Consider the following 15,187-nt stretch of genomic DNA (forward strand, 5'->3'; position numbering starts at 1 on the left):
CTAGAACCCAGGGTGCCGGTGCCGCAGGTGGAGGATTAGCCTAGTGAGCCGCAGTGCCAGCCTGCATTAATTTTCATTTAATACTCTATTTCAATAATCACCCAGTAGTTTCAAAGAAACAACATAGTCTCAATGCAACATTTCAGGAATGGTGTTTTGAAATAACAATGTTGGTTATGGATTGATACTTTTTATGTAGCTGTATATGCAAACTGTTTCTTACTAGAGGTCTTCAAAAAGTTCACAGAAAATGTGTATTAGAAAAACACCAAGCACGGATTTCAATTACTTTCGCACCAAAAAAAGTTATCTTTGAGCTTTCCATTAACTTTTGGAACTATTTCCATAAGCTATTGAGTTTATGTTATAAATAAATGCATGTTAAATTACATTTAATGTTATGTATAAATAAAGCAACCTCCATATTATTTACAATGTTGTACTATGTGCTGAGTCTCTGACTTGTCAGTTTGACTTATGATTTTTTAAAAATGTATTTATTTATTCGAAAAGCAGAGTCAGAGAGAGAGACAGACAGATATCTTCCATCTGCTTGTTCATTCCCTAAATGGCCAGTACTGGGCCTTGGAGAAGCCAAAGCCTGGAACTCCTTGTGGGTCTCCCACATGAGTGCAGGGACCTAAGGACTTGGACCACATTTTGCTGCTTTCGCAGTGCATTAGCAGAGAAGTGGATTTGAGTGAAGCAGCTGGGACTTGAACTGGAACCCACATGAAATGGTAGTGTTGCAGGTGGTGGCTTACCCCTCTGTGCCACAAATGCGGGCCCCTGATTTTCAGCTTTACAATGATGTGAGTCCAACGCTCATTCAGTAGAAACCATAGAGTTTTAAGTTTCCATCTTTTTCTGGCCTAGCACTACAGGGTCCTGGTGAGCACACCTCCCAGGCACTCACAGGGGCACAAGAAGTAACAACCTATGCCACACTGTGTGGCTGGGTTCTGATGCTTCCACACACTTTCATCTGAGGATACTATCATCAGACTAAAGCTCCATCCCAAGTGGAGGAGCACCTGCAGTTTTAACAGTATTAGTTAATGAAAAGATAGTATAAAAAATCTTGAAATCCCTGTTTATGAAGGCTGCTATTGGGCTAAAGGTGCAATCCTGGATGACAAACCGAGGTTGTTTTTTGTTGTTTTGTTTGTTTGCTTGTTTTTTAAGATTTACTTATTTATTTGAAAGTCAGAGCTACAGAGAGAGAAGGAGAGGCAGAGAGAGAGGTCTTTCATTTACTGGTTCACTCCCCAACTGGCCGCAATGGCTGCAGCTGCGCCGATCTGAAGCCAGGAGCCAGCAGCTTCTTGTGGTCTCCCATGCAGGTGCAGGAGCCCAAGGACTTGGACCATCTTGTACTGCTTTCCCAGGCCACAGCAGAGAGCTGGATTGGAAGTGGAGCAGCCGGGTCTCCAATCAGAGCCCACATGGGATGCCAGCACTGCAGGCAGCGGCTTAACCTGCTATGCCACAGTGCCAGTCCCCAGACCAAGTTTTAAATCTTGGCACTGCCATTTCCAGTCCATGGGACCTTGGCTGAGTTGCTTATCATTCCTTACCCTCAGCATCCTCGTCTTGAAAAGGAGAGTAACACAGTAATATGTACGAGCTGGGCTCTGTCTGCTCATTTATTCAACAGGGAGGGAGAGGAGGGAGCATATTCCATCTGCTAGCCCATTCTCCAAACTCCTACCGTAGCCTGGTTGGGCTGGGACTGAAGCTGGAAGAGCGGGGAACTCAATCCAAGTCTCCCCATGGGTGGCAGGAAGCCAATTATTTGAGCCATCACCTGCTGCCTCCCAGGGTCTACACTAGCAAACCTGGAGTCAGGAGTCAGAATCATGTTTTGAACCCAGGAATTCCAACACGGAACATGAGTGTCTTAACTTCTGGGCAAAATGCCCACTGCACCCAGCTGCTTTGAAGGTTACTGAGACAACGTATGTAAAATACTTACATAACACCTGATACAAAGCAAGCTCTCAACAGACTAATTATTCTTGTGATTACATTTTATAAGTACTTGTTAACTAGAATATATATAATTTATAGGTATTTAACAATATAACATTAACTATGAAAGTTATAAAAATAGTATCAATGTTATCAATGTAATCTATGATTTAATTCGATTAATAAATAGGAGATCAAGATGACAAAAAGAAAATAAAATGTGGGGCCGGCTCTGTGGCATAGTGGGTAAAGCTGCTGCCTCCAGTGCCAGCATCCCACATGGGCACTGGTTCAAGCCACGGCTGCTCCATTTCCAATCTAGCTCTCTGTTATGGCCTGGGAAAGCAGAAGAAGATGGCCCAAGTCCTTGGACCCCTGCAACCCACATGGGAGACCCAGAGGAAGCTTCTGGCTCCTAGCTTTGATCGGCCCAGCTCTGGCCATTGCACCCATCTAGGGAGAGAAACAGTGAATGGAAGACTGCTCTCTCTCTCTCTCTCTCTCTCTCTCTCTCTCTCTCTCTCTCTCTCTCTCTCTCTGCCTCTCTGTAACTCTGCCTTTCATATAAGTAAATCTTTTCAAAATTTTCGAAAAAGAACCTCTGCTCTACAAACATTGAGCGGGGTCGCTTTGGCATCACCAATGCTCCTTTCCTGAGCCTACTTGGCAACTGCTAGCTAAAAAGGCAGGTGATGTCACTTGTCTGAACAAGCTCACACTGGGGGAGGAGCCTGAGAGATAGAAATGGACCACTGAGCATCTTCTGAATGCGCACTGTGAAGACCACTCCAGAGAAGCACCAGGCCCAGCTCACATGCACAGAACATGGCCGTCCTCAGCTGGGTCTTTGAAGGTGTCCTCACACAGACCCATCATCCTCCAGGGCACTGGCTCCATCCCATTCATCCAGGCAGCTCTAAAGTTTCTGAGGCCCAGACCCCATACCCCAAGATCCTGATTTAATTAGACCTGGTAAAATCTGAGCTGTCATACTTTTTAAAAGCTCGCTAGGTGACTCAAATACGTGGCTGAGAGAGAGAAGAACGGCTTCAAGACAAGGGCTCTCAAACTGTACCAGCCACCAAATGACCAGGCCCCACCCCCAGGGGCTTAGATCCAGGGAGCCTAGGACAGCCGCAGAATTTGCATGTCTTACATGTCCCCAGGGGATGCCAATGCTGCTGATCTGGGAGCCACACTGAGAGCTGGGGCTCTCAGACCACAGGGGCTCACACAGGTGACGCTTGTGCCAAGAACAATCAGTGCCAGACTGGTGACGTGCAGTCGAGTGTAACGATGGGTGGCAGCTGCAGTGCACGCTCTGATTCCCCAGGCCCGGATCTGTCTCTCCCACCAAGCAGTAGCTATGGTGTTCATCTCAGTCCAGAGCCTGCCACGTGGTAAGGGCTCTGAGAAATATTGAATGAACGAGTTAAAAAGAAAGAATGAAAGAAAGAAAAAAGAAAGGAAAGAGGGAAAGCAAGGAAAGGGGAGGGAGGAAGTAGGGAAGGAAGGAGAAAGGAAGAAGGGAGGGAAGAAGGCAGGCAGGCAGACAGATGGGAGGGGAGGGGGGAGGGAGGGGAGGAGAAGGGAAGGGAGGGGAGGAGAAGGGAAGGGAGGGGAGGAGAGGGGAAGGGAAGGGAGTGAGGGGAGGGGAGGGAGAGAGGGGAGGGGGAGAGAGGGGAGGGGAGGGAAGGAGAGGGGAAGGAGAACATGGGCACAGGTGAGGCCAAGGAAGAATGTCTATTAAAACTCACAAAGCCTTAGTTAGAAAAACCACTTCCTGTCTAGTTGACATCACTCAATATACTAGTAGCCACTGAGCATTTGCGTTGTCAAGGTAGAGTGTTTGGTTAACAATTTGGTAATTTTCTTCCTTCCTTTTTTATTTTTTTTTTTTGAAGATTTATTTATTTATTTGACAGTTAGAGTTACAGACAGTGAAAGGGAGAGACAGAGAGAAAGGTCTTCCTTCCATTGGTTCACCCCCCAAATGGCCACCACGGCCGGAGCTACGCCAATCCGAAGCCAGGATCCAGGTGCTTCTTCCTGGTCTCCCATGTGGGTAAAGGGGCCCAAGCACTTGGGCCATCCTCCACTGCCCTCCCAGGCCACAGCAGAGAGCTGGACTGGAAGAGGAGCAACTGGGACAGAATCCGGCGCCCCGACTGGGACTAGAACCTGGGGTGCCAGCGCTGCAGGCGGAGGATTAGTCAAGTGAGCCACGGCACCAGCCCACTTTCTTTCTTTTTTTTTTTTTTTAAGATTTATTTTATTTATTTTAAAGACAGAGTTACACAGAGAGAGGTCTTTCATCTGATGGTTCACTCCCCAGATGGCCGCAAAGGCCTGAGCTGCACCAATCTGAAACTAGGAGACAGGAGCTTCTTTTCAGTCTCCCATGTGGGCGCAGGGGCCCAAGGAGTTCGGCCATCTTCTACTGCTTTCCTGGGCCATAGCAGAGCTGGACAGGAAGTGGAGCAGCCGGGTCTTGAACCGGTGCCCATATGGGATGCTGGTGCTTCAGGCCGGGCGTTAACCCACTGCGCCACAGCGTTGGCCCCTGTCTGGTAATTTTCAAACATTCAGACACGCATCTGGGCCTCCGTCAGTCCTGCTGCCCCAGGGTCTGTGATACCAGGGAGGCTGCTCTGAGTGACTGAAGTCCCCTCACTCAGGGTATTTCACGTCTGCCTCTGTCACTGACCCTCAGAGGCCTATGGGAATGGGATCCCCACTGGAGAATTAATGCTTTAAGATGAAGGCGTGTAACCTCCTCTTCAGCAAAGAGGGATGTGAGGCATTTGAGCTAAGGCCATTCTGCCTTGGGGTAAAAAGGCCCCCTGGATCCACCTGGTCACAGTTTCACAGACTCCCAAGGCTCAAGGACCTGCCTTCCTGCCTCACACCTCTGCTCACTCTGTGCCTGCTCCAGGGGTTCCTTGCTGCCCTGAACAGGGCAGGAAGCTGAAGAGAGGCTTCAGGGCTGGCAGCGCCACTGTGTGGCCATGCCTGCTATGTATGCGTCACTCTGTCCATCCTCCAGTAACCCCACCTAAAGAAAAAGCTCCAGGCGTGGGGAACATCACAGTCAGGTTCTGCCCACAGGCTTGGCCTCTATTACAGGTGAATGGCACTGCTCCCAGGGCCCTTTATGAGGGTGCTCACTCAGCCCGGCTTCAAGTACCCCAGGGACTCCTTCCCACACAGTCAAATGTTTTTAAAGCTTTTAAAGAAGTGTAGGCACTGGGCCTTGCTAAGAAGATGGCAGCTGGATCACCTGCATCTCACACAGGAGTACCTGGGTTCCATCCTGGCCTCAGGCTCCTGACTCCAGCTTCCTGTTAACGCAGACCTTGGGAGGCAGTGGGATGGTTCCAGTAACTGAGTTTCTGCTACTCACAGGGGAGACCTGAATTGTGGTCCTGGAGCAGCCCTGGCTCTTGAGGAGTAAATCAGTGCATAGGAGCACTGTCATTCTCTCTCTCAAAAAAAAAAAAAAAAAAAAAAAGGTTTTGGGCCGGTGCTGTGGTATAGCAGGTAAAGCTACCACCTGTGGCGTTGGCATCTCATGTGAGTGTCTGTCTGTGTCCTGGCTGCTCCACTTCCAATCCAGCTCCTTCCTAACGTACCTGAAAAAGCAGTGGAAGAGATGGCCCAAGTACTTGGGTCCCTGCACCGACATGGGAAACCTGGAAGAAGCTTCTCGCTCCTGGCTTTGGATCAGCCCAGCTCTGGCCACTGCAGCCATTTGGGTAGTGAAGCAGTGGATGGAAAACCTTGCTTTCAAAAAATACATTTAAATAAATAAGAGGTTGTAAAAAGACAGGCACATCTAAAGAACATGTCCAGCACCTCGTCTCACAACCCCAACTGAGGCTTTGTTAGCCACCCAAGCTCCCGACCAAAGCATGCACCTGGAGCACCAGCTGGTTCCTGGTTCAGGTCAACAAGGACAACGGACAAAAGCGTCTGGCAGGTCCTCCAATGGCAAGACACAGAGACGCTGTTTGACAGTGACTGAACGCAAATGTCCACGCAGAAACCTGTATGCACAGCAGCTTTGCCGTGGAACTACCCCAGCGCCCTCCAGGTCATAAATGAAGGAGTCAGCAGCTCACGTCCTCAGGATTCAGCCCTAACAGGAGAGAAGCCCCGACACACTGTGACCTGGATGAACCTGGGAAACACCGTGCTGCTGGAGAGGCAGCAGACACAGAAGGCCACACACTGCACCCGGTATTTGCATGAAACGTCCAAAGCAGGCAAATCCTTAGACACACAAAACAGACGTTGGTGGCCGGGAGCTGACAGGGGAGGAGCAGAGAGAGACCTAGAGGGATGTGGGATTTTGTTTTAAGTGATCAAACTGTTCTGGGATCACACAGTTCTACTGTGGGCACAACTCTGTGAACAGGTGGCTCTAAACAGGTGAACCAAAAAAAAAAGATGCAAAAAAAAGGGTGACCAGTGACATGCGATATACCACTGTAAACTTGTTAAAAAGAAAAGAAAAAATGAGGGGCCGGCGCTGTGGCGTAGTGGGTTAAAGTCCTGGCCTGAAGTGCCGGCATCCCATATGGACGCTGGTTTTAGTCCCGGCTGCTCCACTTCTGATCCAGCTCTCTGCTGTGGCCTGGGAAAGCAGTAGAAGATGGCCCAAGTGCTTGGGCCCCTGCACCCGTGTGGGAGACCCAGAAGAACCTCCTGGCTCTTGCATTTGGATCAGCGCAGCTCCGGCCTTGCATCCATCTGGGGAGTAAACCAACAGATGGAAGACCTCTCTCTCTCTCTGTTTCTACCTCTCTCTGTAACTCTGTCTTTAAAATAAATAAATCTTTAAAAAAAAAAAAGAAAAAAATGAAATGGAGTAGAAGCCATGGTGCAGGCAACGTAACAAAGCTTCAGTTCTAACAGTGCTAATATTTTTTGAGCTGTTTTCCACTGTCACTGTCATCTACCCTTTTATAGTTGTCAAACCAGCAAAGATTAATACATATTTGTCATGAAAAATGCAAATGATGAGATGCAAAGAAGGAAAATAAATGCTCTCATATTCCCCGTCCCTCAGCGATAACCAGTGTTGGATATCTTGACTTTAGTTTTTTTTTTTAGTTTTCTGCCCTCTTTGTGCTACACATGAGGGTTCTTCAAAAGGCTTGCAGAAAATAGAATTAAAAGATAAATTTGTTTTGGTACAAAAACATTTTGAAATCCATGTATACAAGGAGTCTTCAGAAAGTTCACTGAAAATATGCATTATGAAAAATCTATGCATGGATTTCAAAATTTTTGCAACAAATAAAGTTACCCATTTTTTAAAAAGTGTTCATTTTTATTTATTTGAAAGGCAGAGTCTGACACACACACAATACATAGAGATGGGAAAGAGAGAGTAGGTATTTTCCATCTTCTGATTCATTCCCCCAAATGGCCAAGCCAGGCAGAAGTCAGGAGCCTGGAACTCAAACAGGATCTCCCATATGGGCAGCAGGGCCCCAAGGACTTGAGCCATCACCTGCTGCCTCCCAGGACACATATTAGCTAGAAACTGGCATGGGGGTGGGATTGGATCCTAGGCACTCCAGGGATACAGAATGTGAGTCCCAGGCCGCAGCATAACCAGCGCACACCTGTCCCTGTGTCCTCTCTAAACGCTCCTAACCATGCCAGACTCCTGAAGAAACCAAACACGTCAGGGTGATCCAAGCACAATGCCCAGGACTCTGTTTTCCTCATTGTCCTTCATTCATTCATCCATCCATTCACTCATTCAACCAGCAGGTGCTGACTGTCCACCACATGGGTCCTGGGCTGGGCACAGGTCTCCACCAAGATTAGCCTTAGATTTCCAGAATGAAGCTGTTGCACTGATGTTAATTCAGGACAAAAATCCATCAGGTAACACAGCCTTCCACAAATTAAATAGAAATACAGCCATGGGGACCTGGGAAGGAACGCCATGCACTGTCTCAGAGAAAAAAATGTGTGTTTGTAAAGATGGAAGAGGAAACCTTCTTACATACAAACTCAGCTGTAGAGAGAGTGGCCGCTGTGGGACAGCTCCTTCTGTAACAGTATACACCCTGCAGATCTTTCGTTTAAAAAATGAAGAACTGTGAGAGCTGCCAACCCCAACCACTAGGGCTGGGGCCACGCCGCCTCTGAGTGTGGTTTTTTGTAGAAGAGAACGGCTGGAATTCTTCAGGGAGGGTTGTATTCTTGTATAATTTGGCTTCGATTTACCACACTGACTGGCTTCAAATCCCCACGGCAGTCACACTGACGTAAGAGAAATCTAAATAATGCAGAGTCTTCGGGGGCTGGCTTGAGTCCCTGCCTCTACATCGTTTATGTACTCAAGTGTGAAAGTGCTCCATTAGCCAAACCCATGCCCTTCGTACAACTTCCCGGGGGTGGGGCCACAGCGACCTCTGAAGAGGAAATGTTTCATTAACTGCAGCAAAGCCTGGGCGTAAAAGTTTCAAAGCCCTGAGAAGGTTGTTTCCAAAATCACTGTAAATCTGACACGGGAACAAAGGATCAGAGCCTCTCCGTGTGGCTTCACACAGGAAAGGGCTCATCAGCTCATAAAGTTGGCTCCCTGACAGGAGGGGCGGGGCCGATCAGGACCACAGGGCCCTCGGAAAACGTCTCCAAAGAGCAAATGTTGTTTTAAAGTGGATTAGAAACCCAGGCGTCCATGGGATTTGTAGACATCCACTGGGCAGCAAAACTCCCTTCTGGGGCCCGGGGAAGATGGACACCGCAGCAGTGAACAAGCCTGGCCCTTGTTTACTTCAGTTTTTGTGTTTTTAAATACTTGCCAATGCCACTCTGTTACAGATTAGCATCGTTTCCTCCATGCCTTTTATGCATCACCAAGTATTTTGTTTATATTTGAGAAGGAGACAGAGAAAGACAGAGAGAGCGCTCACATGCTGATCCACCCCCTAAATACCTGCAGCAGCCGGAGGGAGCTGGGCCAGGATGCCAGGATGGAGCCCAGAGCTCAGAACTCGCGGGTGGCAGGAACCCGACCACTTGAAGCACCACCTACTGCCCTGGGGAGTCTGCCTTTCCAAGAAGCTAGAACTGGGGGTGGGAGCCAGGACTGGAACCCGGGCAGCCCACTGGGGGGTGCGGGTGCTCCACCTGGTGGCATAACCACTAGACCAGATGCCCACCCCAAGACTTTGGTTGTTAAGCTTTCCCATGTGTTGCCAGCACAGGATACAAGCCCACCTGCTTCCTGAGCCTGCTCCACGGCAAGGAGTGAACACGCAGGTTCTCTCATGGGCGCTGCTGGGCCATGACAGGATGCAGTCACAGAAGCCTTGTGTTTCAAATAAAGAATCCCGAATGGGAAGACCACCTTCAAAGTGGTATCTCTGGCATAATTGTGTAAATTATCTTTACCAGATCAAGAAAATGTGAAAGGCTTACAAAAGGTTCTGTGAACAAAGAAGCAAGATGAGGTCAGAAGAACTGTTAGTAAAGTGGCAGTCTTTTTTTATTTATTTATTTTTTTAAACTTTTTTGACAGGCAGAATGGACAGTGAGAGAGAGAGACAGAGAGAAAGGTCTTCCTTTGCCATTGGTTCACCCTCCAATGGCCGCCGCGGCTGGCGGCGCACCGCACTGATCGCAGGAGCCAGGTGCTTTTCCTGGTCTCCCATGGGGTGCAGAGCCCAAGCACTTGGGCCATCCTCCACTGCAGTCCCGGGCCACAGCAGAGAGCTGGCCTGGAAGAGGGGCAACCGGGACAGAATCCGGCGCCCCGACCGGGACTAGAACCCGGTGTGCCGGCGCCGCAAGGCGGAGGATTAGCCTAGTGAGCCGCAGCGCCGGCCAAAGTGGCAGTCTTACCTGCAGCACCATCTATGCCCCGGATGCCATCTTAGGCTCTGCCCCCCGCCTGGTGGCCACCTTGCACAGTAAGCTTCGGTCCTAAGCCCCATGGCCCAACCACAGGTGTCAGCTCTGCTGCTCCTACTCCCCTGCCCCCTGCAAACATATAACGGGACCTGCTTCCAGCACATATCCTCACTCACTCTCTCACCCTCTCCTCTCTGCCTGTCGGGCTTCCCCCACCCGACTATAAACCTTTCCCTTAACTCCAGTGTTTGGTGTGTTTTGTGGTGGCCTTACATTGGTGCTGTGACTAGAATCCAGGCTGTGCCATCAACCTTGCTCTCCCCCTGGGGATCTGAGCTGTGTTGGGATTCTGGATTTCTGCCAGCCACGAAACACGCCTTGGACCTCCTTCCACACCACTGAACATTCTGTGATTTCCATCCACACATTGGCCTTGCAAGAACACTTGTGTGAAACCTTTTATAACCAGGCATCCAGAGATGAGGATGCTGGCTAATGGTTTCCAAGCTTCTAATGGGAGCCTTGTCGGCATCAGCACCGTGCCACACAGAGCCTCAGTCCATACAACAACTCCAAGACATGGGTACTACCATTATCCTCATGAAAAAATATATACTTAGGGGCTGGAACTGTGGTGCAGTGGGTAAAGCTGCTGCCCATGTGAGCACTGCTTCAAGTCCCGGCTACTCCACCTCCAATCCAGCTCCCTGCTAATGCACCTGGGGAAGCAGCAGCAGATGGCCCACGTCCTTGGGTCCCTGCAGCCATGTGGGAGGCCCAGAAGAAGCTCCTAGCTCCTGGATTCAGATTGGCCCATATTCAGCCATGTGGCCATTTGGGGAGTGAATCAGCAGATGGAAGATCTGTGTGTGTGTGTGTGTGTGTGTGTATAAATAGGTAAGTTGTGTAAGGCAGCATCTCTATACAGAAATGAGGCCACGAGGTTAGAGACAGGCCCACCCTCCCCGGGGTGCCTGAGCTCTGCAATGGGCTCACTCCTGCCTCAGAGGCTGAGCTTGGCTGGAGGTAGGTGAGGAACCAGGCCAAGATCAAGGGCAACACAAAGGAGAGCAAGGCCCAGAGAGAAGGTGACAGTCTGAGAGCCTGGTCAGCTCATGCTGCCTCTGGACTTACATGAGCCAAGCATGCTGTGGACAAAGAAGGGTCCTGGCTAAGAAACTCAGTGAGCGGGTCTGGTCCCATCTCCTCAAATATGCATGGCCCCGGTTAGCACCCCTCAATGCCGAGTTCTAAGGCAGGGGCTCACAACAACTCTGGGAGAGGTGAACTCCCAGGCCCTGAGCTCAGATTCACAACAGTGAGCTCTGGACAGGGCGCAGGGACCAGGAATCAGAGGATGTGCTCCAGGTGAGTCTGATACAGCCCATCTGCACCCCAGCACTCCACGCACCACGCTGGGGAAGGCACGAGTGCAGCTCCAAGGAGCCCTCTTTGTGGGCAGCACCCACTGCCTGGGCAGCCACTTGTGTTCTGACCATGTACTTCCACAAAATGCACATCTGGTGGAAGACTTTTTGGGGAGCTGGAAATAAACACTTTTCAGGTCCTCATTCGTGACTCAGCATGGTTGTGGGTACTAACAGCACACCCCTCCTGGTCACCCACGGAGCACAGGAAAGAGGTGACTGTGGGCAGGCCACCAGCCCAGAGAAGGTGACTGGGGCGAGCATCAAGTCTTAGCCGGGTGTTGGGAATTGAGTGTGCCTGAGCGTGGGCATGCAGATGCCACATTTCTGGGACGCAGCTGGCAATAGGACCCTAAAGTTCCTATCTCCGACCCAGGGAAACAATCAGAGAAGTACTCCAAACCACACTCAGAGACGCCCAGCCCAGCGGCAGCTGTGACAGCCAACACTCGAGACACCGTGTGTTGTCACCCCCATCCGCTGGGGGTGGCTTCAGCAAGCGTGCAGCCTGAAAAGCACTCTGTGTCAAGGACGTCTCAGAACACGGCTACCGAGACTGCTGACGTACGTGCCCTTGCATACACACACGCGTATATCCACAGAAATACACACACGCGGCCAGCTCGGTGGTGCAGCGGGTAAAGCCACCGCCCGCAGTGCCAGCATCCTATATAGGCACTGGTTTGAGTCCCGGCTGTTCCACTTTCAATCCAGCTCTCTGCTAATGGCCTGGGAAAGCAAGATGGCCCAAGTCCTTGGGCCCCTGAACCCACGTGGGAGACCTGGAAGAAACTTGGCTTCTGGTTTCGAATTAGCCCAGCTCCAGTTGTTGTGGCTGTTCGGAGAATGAACCAGCAGATGGAAAACCTCTCTCTCTCCCTTTCTGCCTCTGCCTCTCTGCAGTTCTGCCTTTCAAATAAATAAATAAACCTTTAAAAAATATATATGTATATATACACATAGTACATAATACTGATACAGATATAGATATAGATATATCATATGATGTCAATGCTTTGTTTACAAATAGAGATATGGTGGAGTGATGGGAGTTTGGCCTAGCAAAGATGCCACTCGGGATACCTGTATCCCACATCAGAGTGCCTGGGTCCCAGCTCTGCTCTCCATTCCAACTTCCTGCTGACACACATCCTAGGAGGCAGCAGATGATGGCTTAAGTAGTCAGGCCCCTGCCATCCACGTGGAAGACCTGGACCGGGGTCCCCACTCCTGGTTTTGGCCTGGCCCAGCTCTGGCTGCTGTTAACATTTAGGGAGCGTGGGCCGGCGTCACGGCTCACTAGGCTAATCCTCCGCCTAGCGGCGCCGGCACACCAGGTTCTAGTCCCAGTCGGGGCGCCAGATTCTGTGCCGGTTGCCCCTCTTCCAGGCCAGCCCTCTGCTGTGGCCAGGGAGGGCAGTGGAGGATGGCCCAGGTGCTTGGGCCCTGCACCCCATGGGAGACCAGGAAAAAGCACCTGGCTCCTGGCTCCTGCCATCGGATCAGCGCGGTGTACCGGCCGCAGCACGCCGGCCACGGCGGCCATTGGAGGGTGAACCAACGGCAAAGGAAGACCTTTCTCTCTGTCTCTCTCTCTCACTGTCCACTCTGCCTGTCAAAAAATAAAAAAAAATAAAAATAAAAATAAAAAAACATTGAGGGAGCGAAATGCTGGAGAGAAGATCTCTGTCTGTCTGTCTCTCTCTCCCCATCTGTCTCCCAAATAAATAATTAAATGAAAACAAATATATCCACATCTGTATATGAAATACACCAAAATAGTAACTATGATTACCTCTGAGTAATTTCTACTTTACTCGTTATTATACTATTTTTTTAAGATTTATTTATTTATTTATTTGAAAGTCAGAGTTACAGAAAAGGAGAGGCAGAGAGGAGTCTTCCATCTGCTGGTTCACTTCCCAAAGGGCGACAATGGCCAGGGCTGCGCCAGGCCAAATCAGGAGCCAGGAGCTTCACCAACGTCTCCTACCTGGGTGCAGGGGCTCAAGGACTTTGGTCATCTTCCACTGCTTAGCAGCTGGGACTCAAACGGATACCAACATGGGATGCCAGCATTGCAGGTGGTGGCTTTACCCGTTATACCACAGCGCCTGCCCCTACTGTTTTATTTTCTAAAACCGGAAAGGTTATAAAATATATCCTTTAAAGTTTTCAGAGCATTTGAATGAAGTGGAAGATGCTTACGATATAACATTAGGTGAAAACAGAGAATAGAAATACGTATTTAACAAGGTGCCAACTTATCTCCTAGAACTATGTGAGAAAGGAAGGGAAACATTAACTGCAAAGTCTGGGTGCAGGATTACAAGTAACTATTTTCTTCATTCTGCTGTGTAGTTTCAACACTGGGAATGTACCGCATTTCAAATCAGAAAGAAAACCTGGTCACTTGCATTTTATTTATTTTTACAGATTTGTATTCATTTACAGATAAGAGACAAATCTCCCTCCTCCCGCCACTAGTTCCCTCCTCAGATGCCTGCAGCGGCCAGGCGAGAACCAGGCCAAACCTGGGACTCCTAGTGGGGCACCTGCTGCCCCCAGGGCCGGGTATCAGGAGGGAGCTGGACCGGAAGTGGAGCTGGGACTTGAAGGAACCTGGCCCTCCGCTGATGTGGGCCGCAGGCGAGCCGTGCCTCCAACGCCTGCTCATCCACTGCCCTTCAGACCACGGCGCACCCGAGGGGCACCGCCCGCGCTGCCCAGGCCGGGTGAGGAGGACCCGCCTCCCCTCCTGTGTGCCACGAGGCCACACCCAGTGGCTGACGGCACCTGTGCACGACAACGGCCGCCACACTGGCCGGGCTCTGCCTTCTGGAACATTCCGAGGCCGGGCCTTGCCCAGCGGGGACCAGAACACGCCTGGGCCGGCCAGGACCTAACGGACAGCGCCTCCCTGGACGAACCTGCACCTTCCCTACGACCCGCTGACTCGCGGCTTGGCCCGCCCCAGCGCCCAGGTTCCCACCTTCTCTTCTGACGGGTAGAAGCCGATGGCTCGCATGACGAACGGCAGCTCCGACAGGCAGATGTGCTCGGACACCTGGCGGCCCTCCATCGTGTCGATGCCCTGGCTGCGGAGCTGCGAGTAGTAGAAGTAGTCCTCGAGCTCCTGAGGAGGCGATGTGCGTCAGCCTGCGCCCCGGGGCATGCCGGGAGGGCGCGTGCGCCCCGGGACATGCCGGGAGGGCGCGCGCGCCCCGGGGCATGCCGGGAGGGTGCGCACGCATGCGGGGTCCGCCATGGGGGCGTCCGAGGGCTGGCCGCGCGGCCCTTTACCGTGTAGAACTTGCCCTCCCTGCCGCCGGGCACCAGGCCGTAGAACGGGGTCAGGTCCTCACCCCCGAGAGAGACCGCTGCCTCCAGGGCACTGGAACAAAACGGAGACCCTGGGCTGAGGAGGAGGCGGCCTCTCCACAGTGGAGCCGTGGAACGGGGCGGCCCAGGGCCTGAGCCAGGGCGCCCCTCTCTCGCTGACCACGGACAGGAGGCCGGCAGTTTGCCAGCAACCCCTGGGGACCACGACCCTCCTGAGGGAGGGAGGCGACCGGTGGGCTCCTGGCCCTGAAGCCGCCGGCCCCCAGGCTGCCGCTTTGCCGGAAGTGCGCAGGTGAGGCCTGCCCCTCCGCTCTCCAACACGGGCTCAGGCCGTGTAAACGTGGCAACAAAACCTGCACTTGTACGAGACTGACTTGGTCTCACTCCAAAGCTGAAAAACTCCAAAATCGCCGGCACCCCACGACGGGGCCGCTGCCGGTGTTAAATAAATTTCGGCGCAGTCCAGAGCAGGGAAGGCGCTGAGCGTCCAGGGGCTGCCTAAGTTGAGGTCCTATCCTTGCAACAGAGACAGAGGTCACTGGAGGCACCACAGGGAAGCGCCATTTGCT

General features: G+C 51.3%; 1 protein-coding gene across 6 annotated transcripts in view; it reads right to left on the reverse strand.

The window, feature by feature from the left end:
• Positions 1-15,187, reverse strand: part of CFAP251 (cilia and flagella associated protein 251) — a 72,436-nt gene that overhangs the window by 14,847 nt on the left and 42,402 nt on the right. For all 6 annotated transcript variants that reach the window (XM_051837766.2, XM_051837762.2, XM_051837764.2 and 3 more), the window contains 2 exons: positions 14,580-14,670; positions 14,269-14,412 (listed from right to left, as the gene is read on the reverse strand). In XM_051837766.2, coding sequence (XP_051693726.2) covers positions 14,269-14,412; positions 14,580-14,670 — 235 coding nt within the window. The remainder of the gene's footprint in view (positions 1-14,268; positions 14,413-14,579; positions 14,671-15,187) is intronic.

This window comes from Oryctolagus cuniculus, chromosome 21 (assembly GCF_964237555.1).
Source record: "Oryctolagus cuniculus chromosome 21, mOryCun1.1, whole genome shotgun sequence".
NCBI classification, from domain to species: Eukaryota; Metazoa; Chordata; class Mammalia; order Lagomorpha; family Leporidae; genus Oryctolagus; species Oryctolagus cuniculus.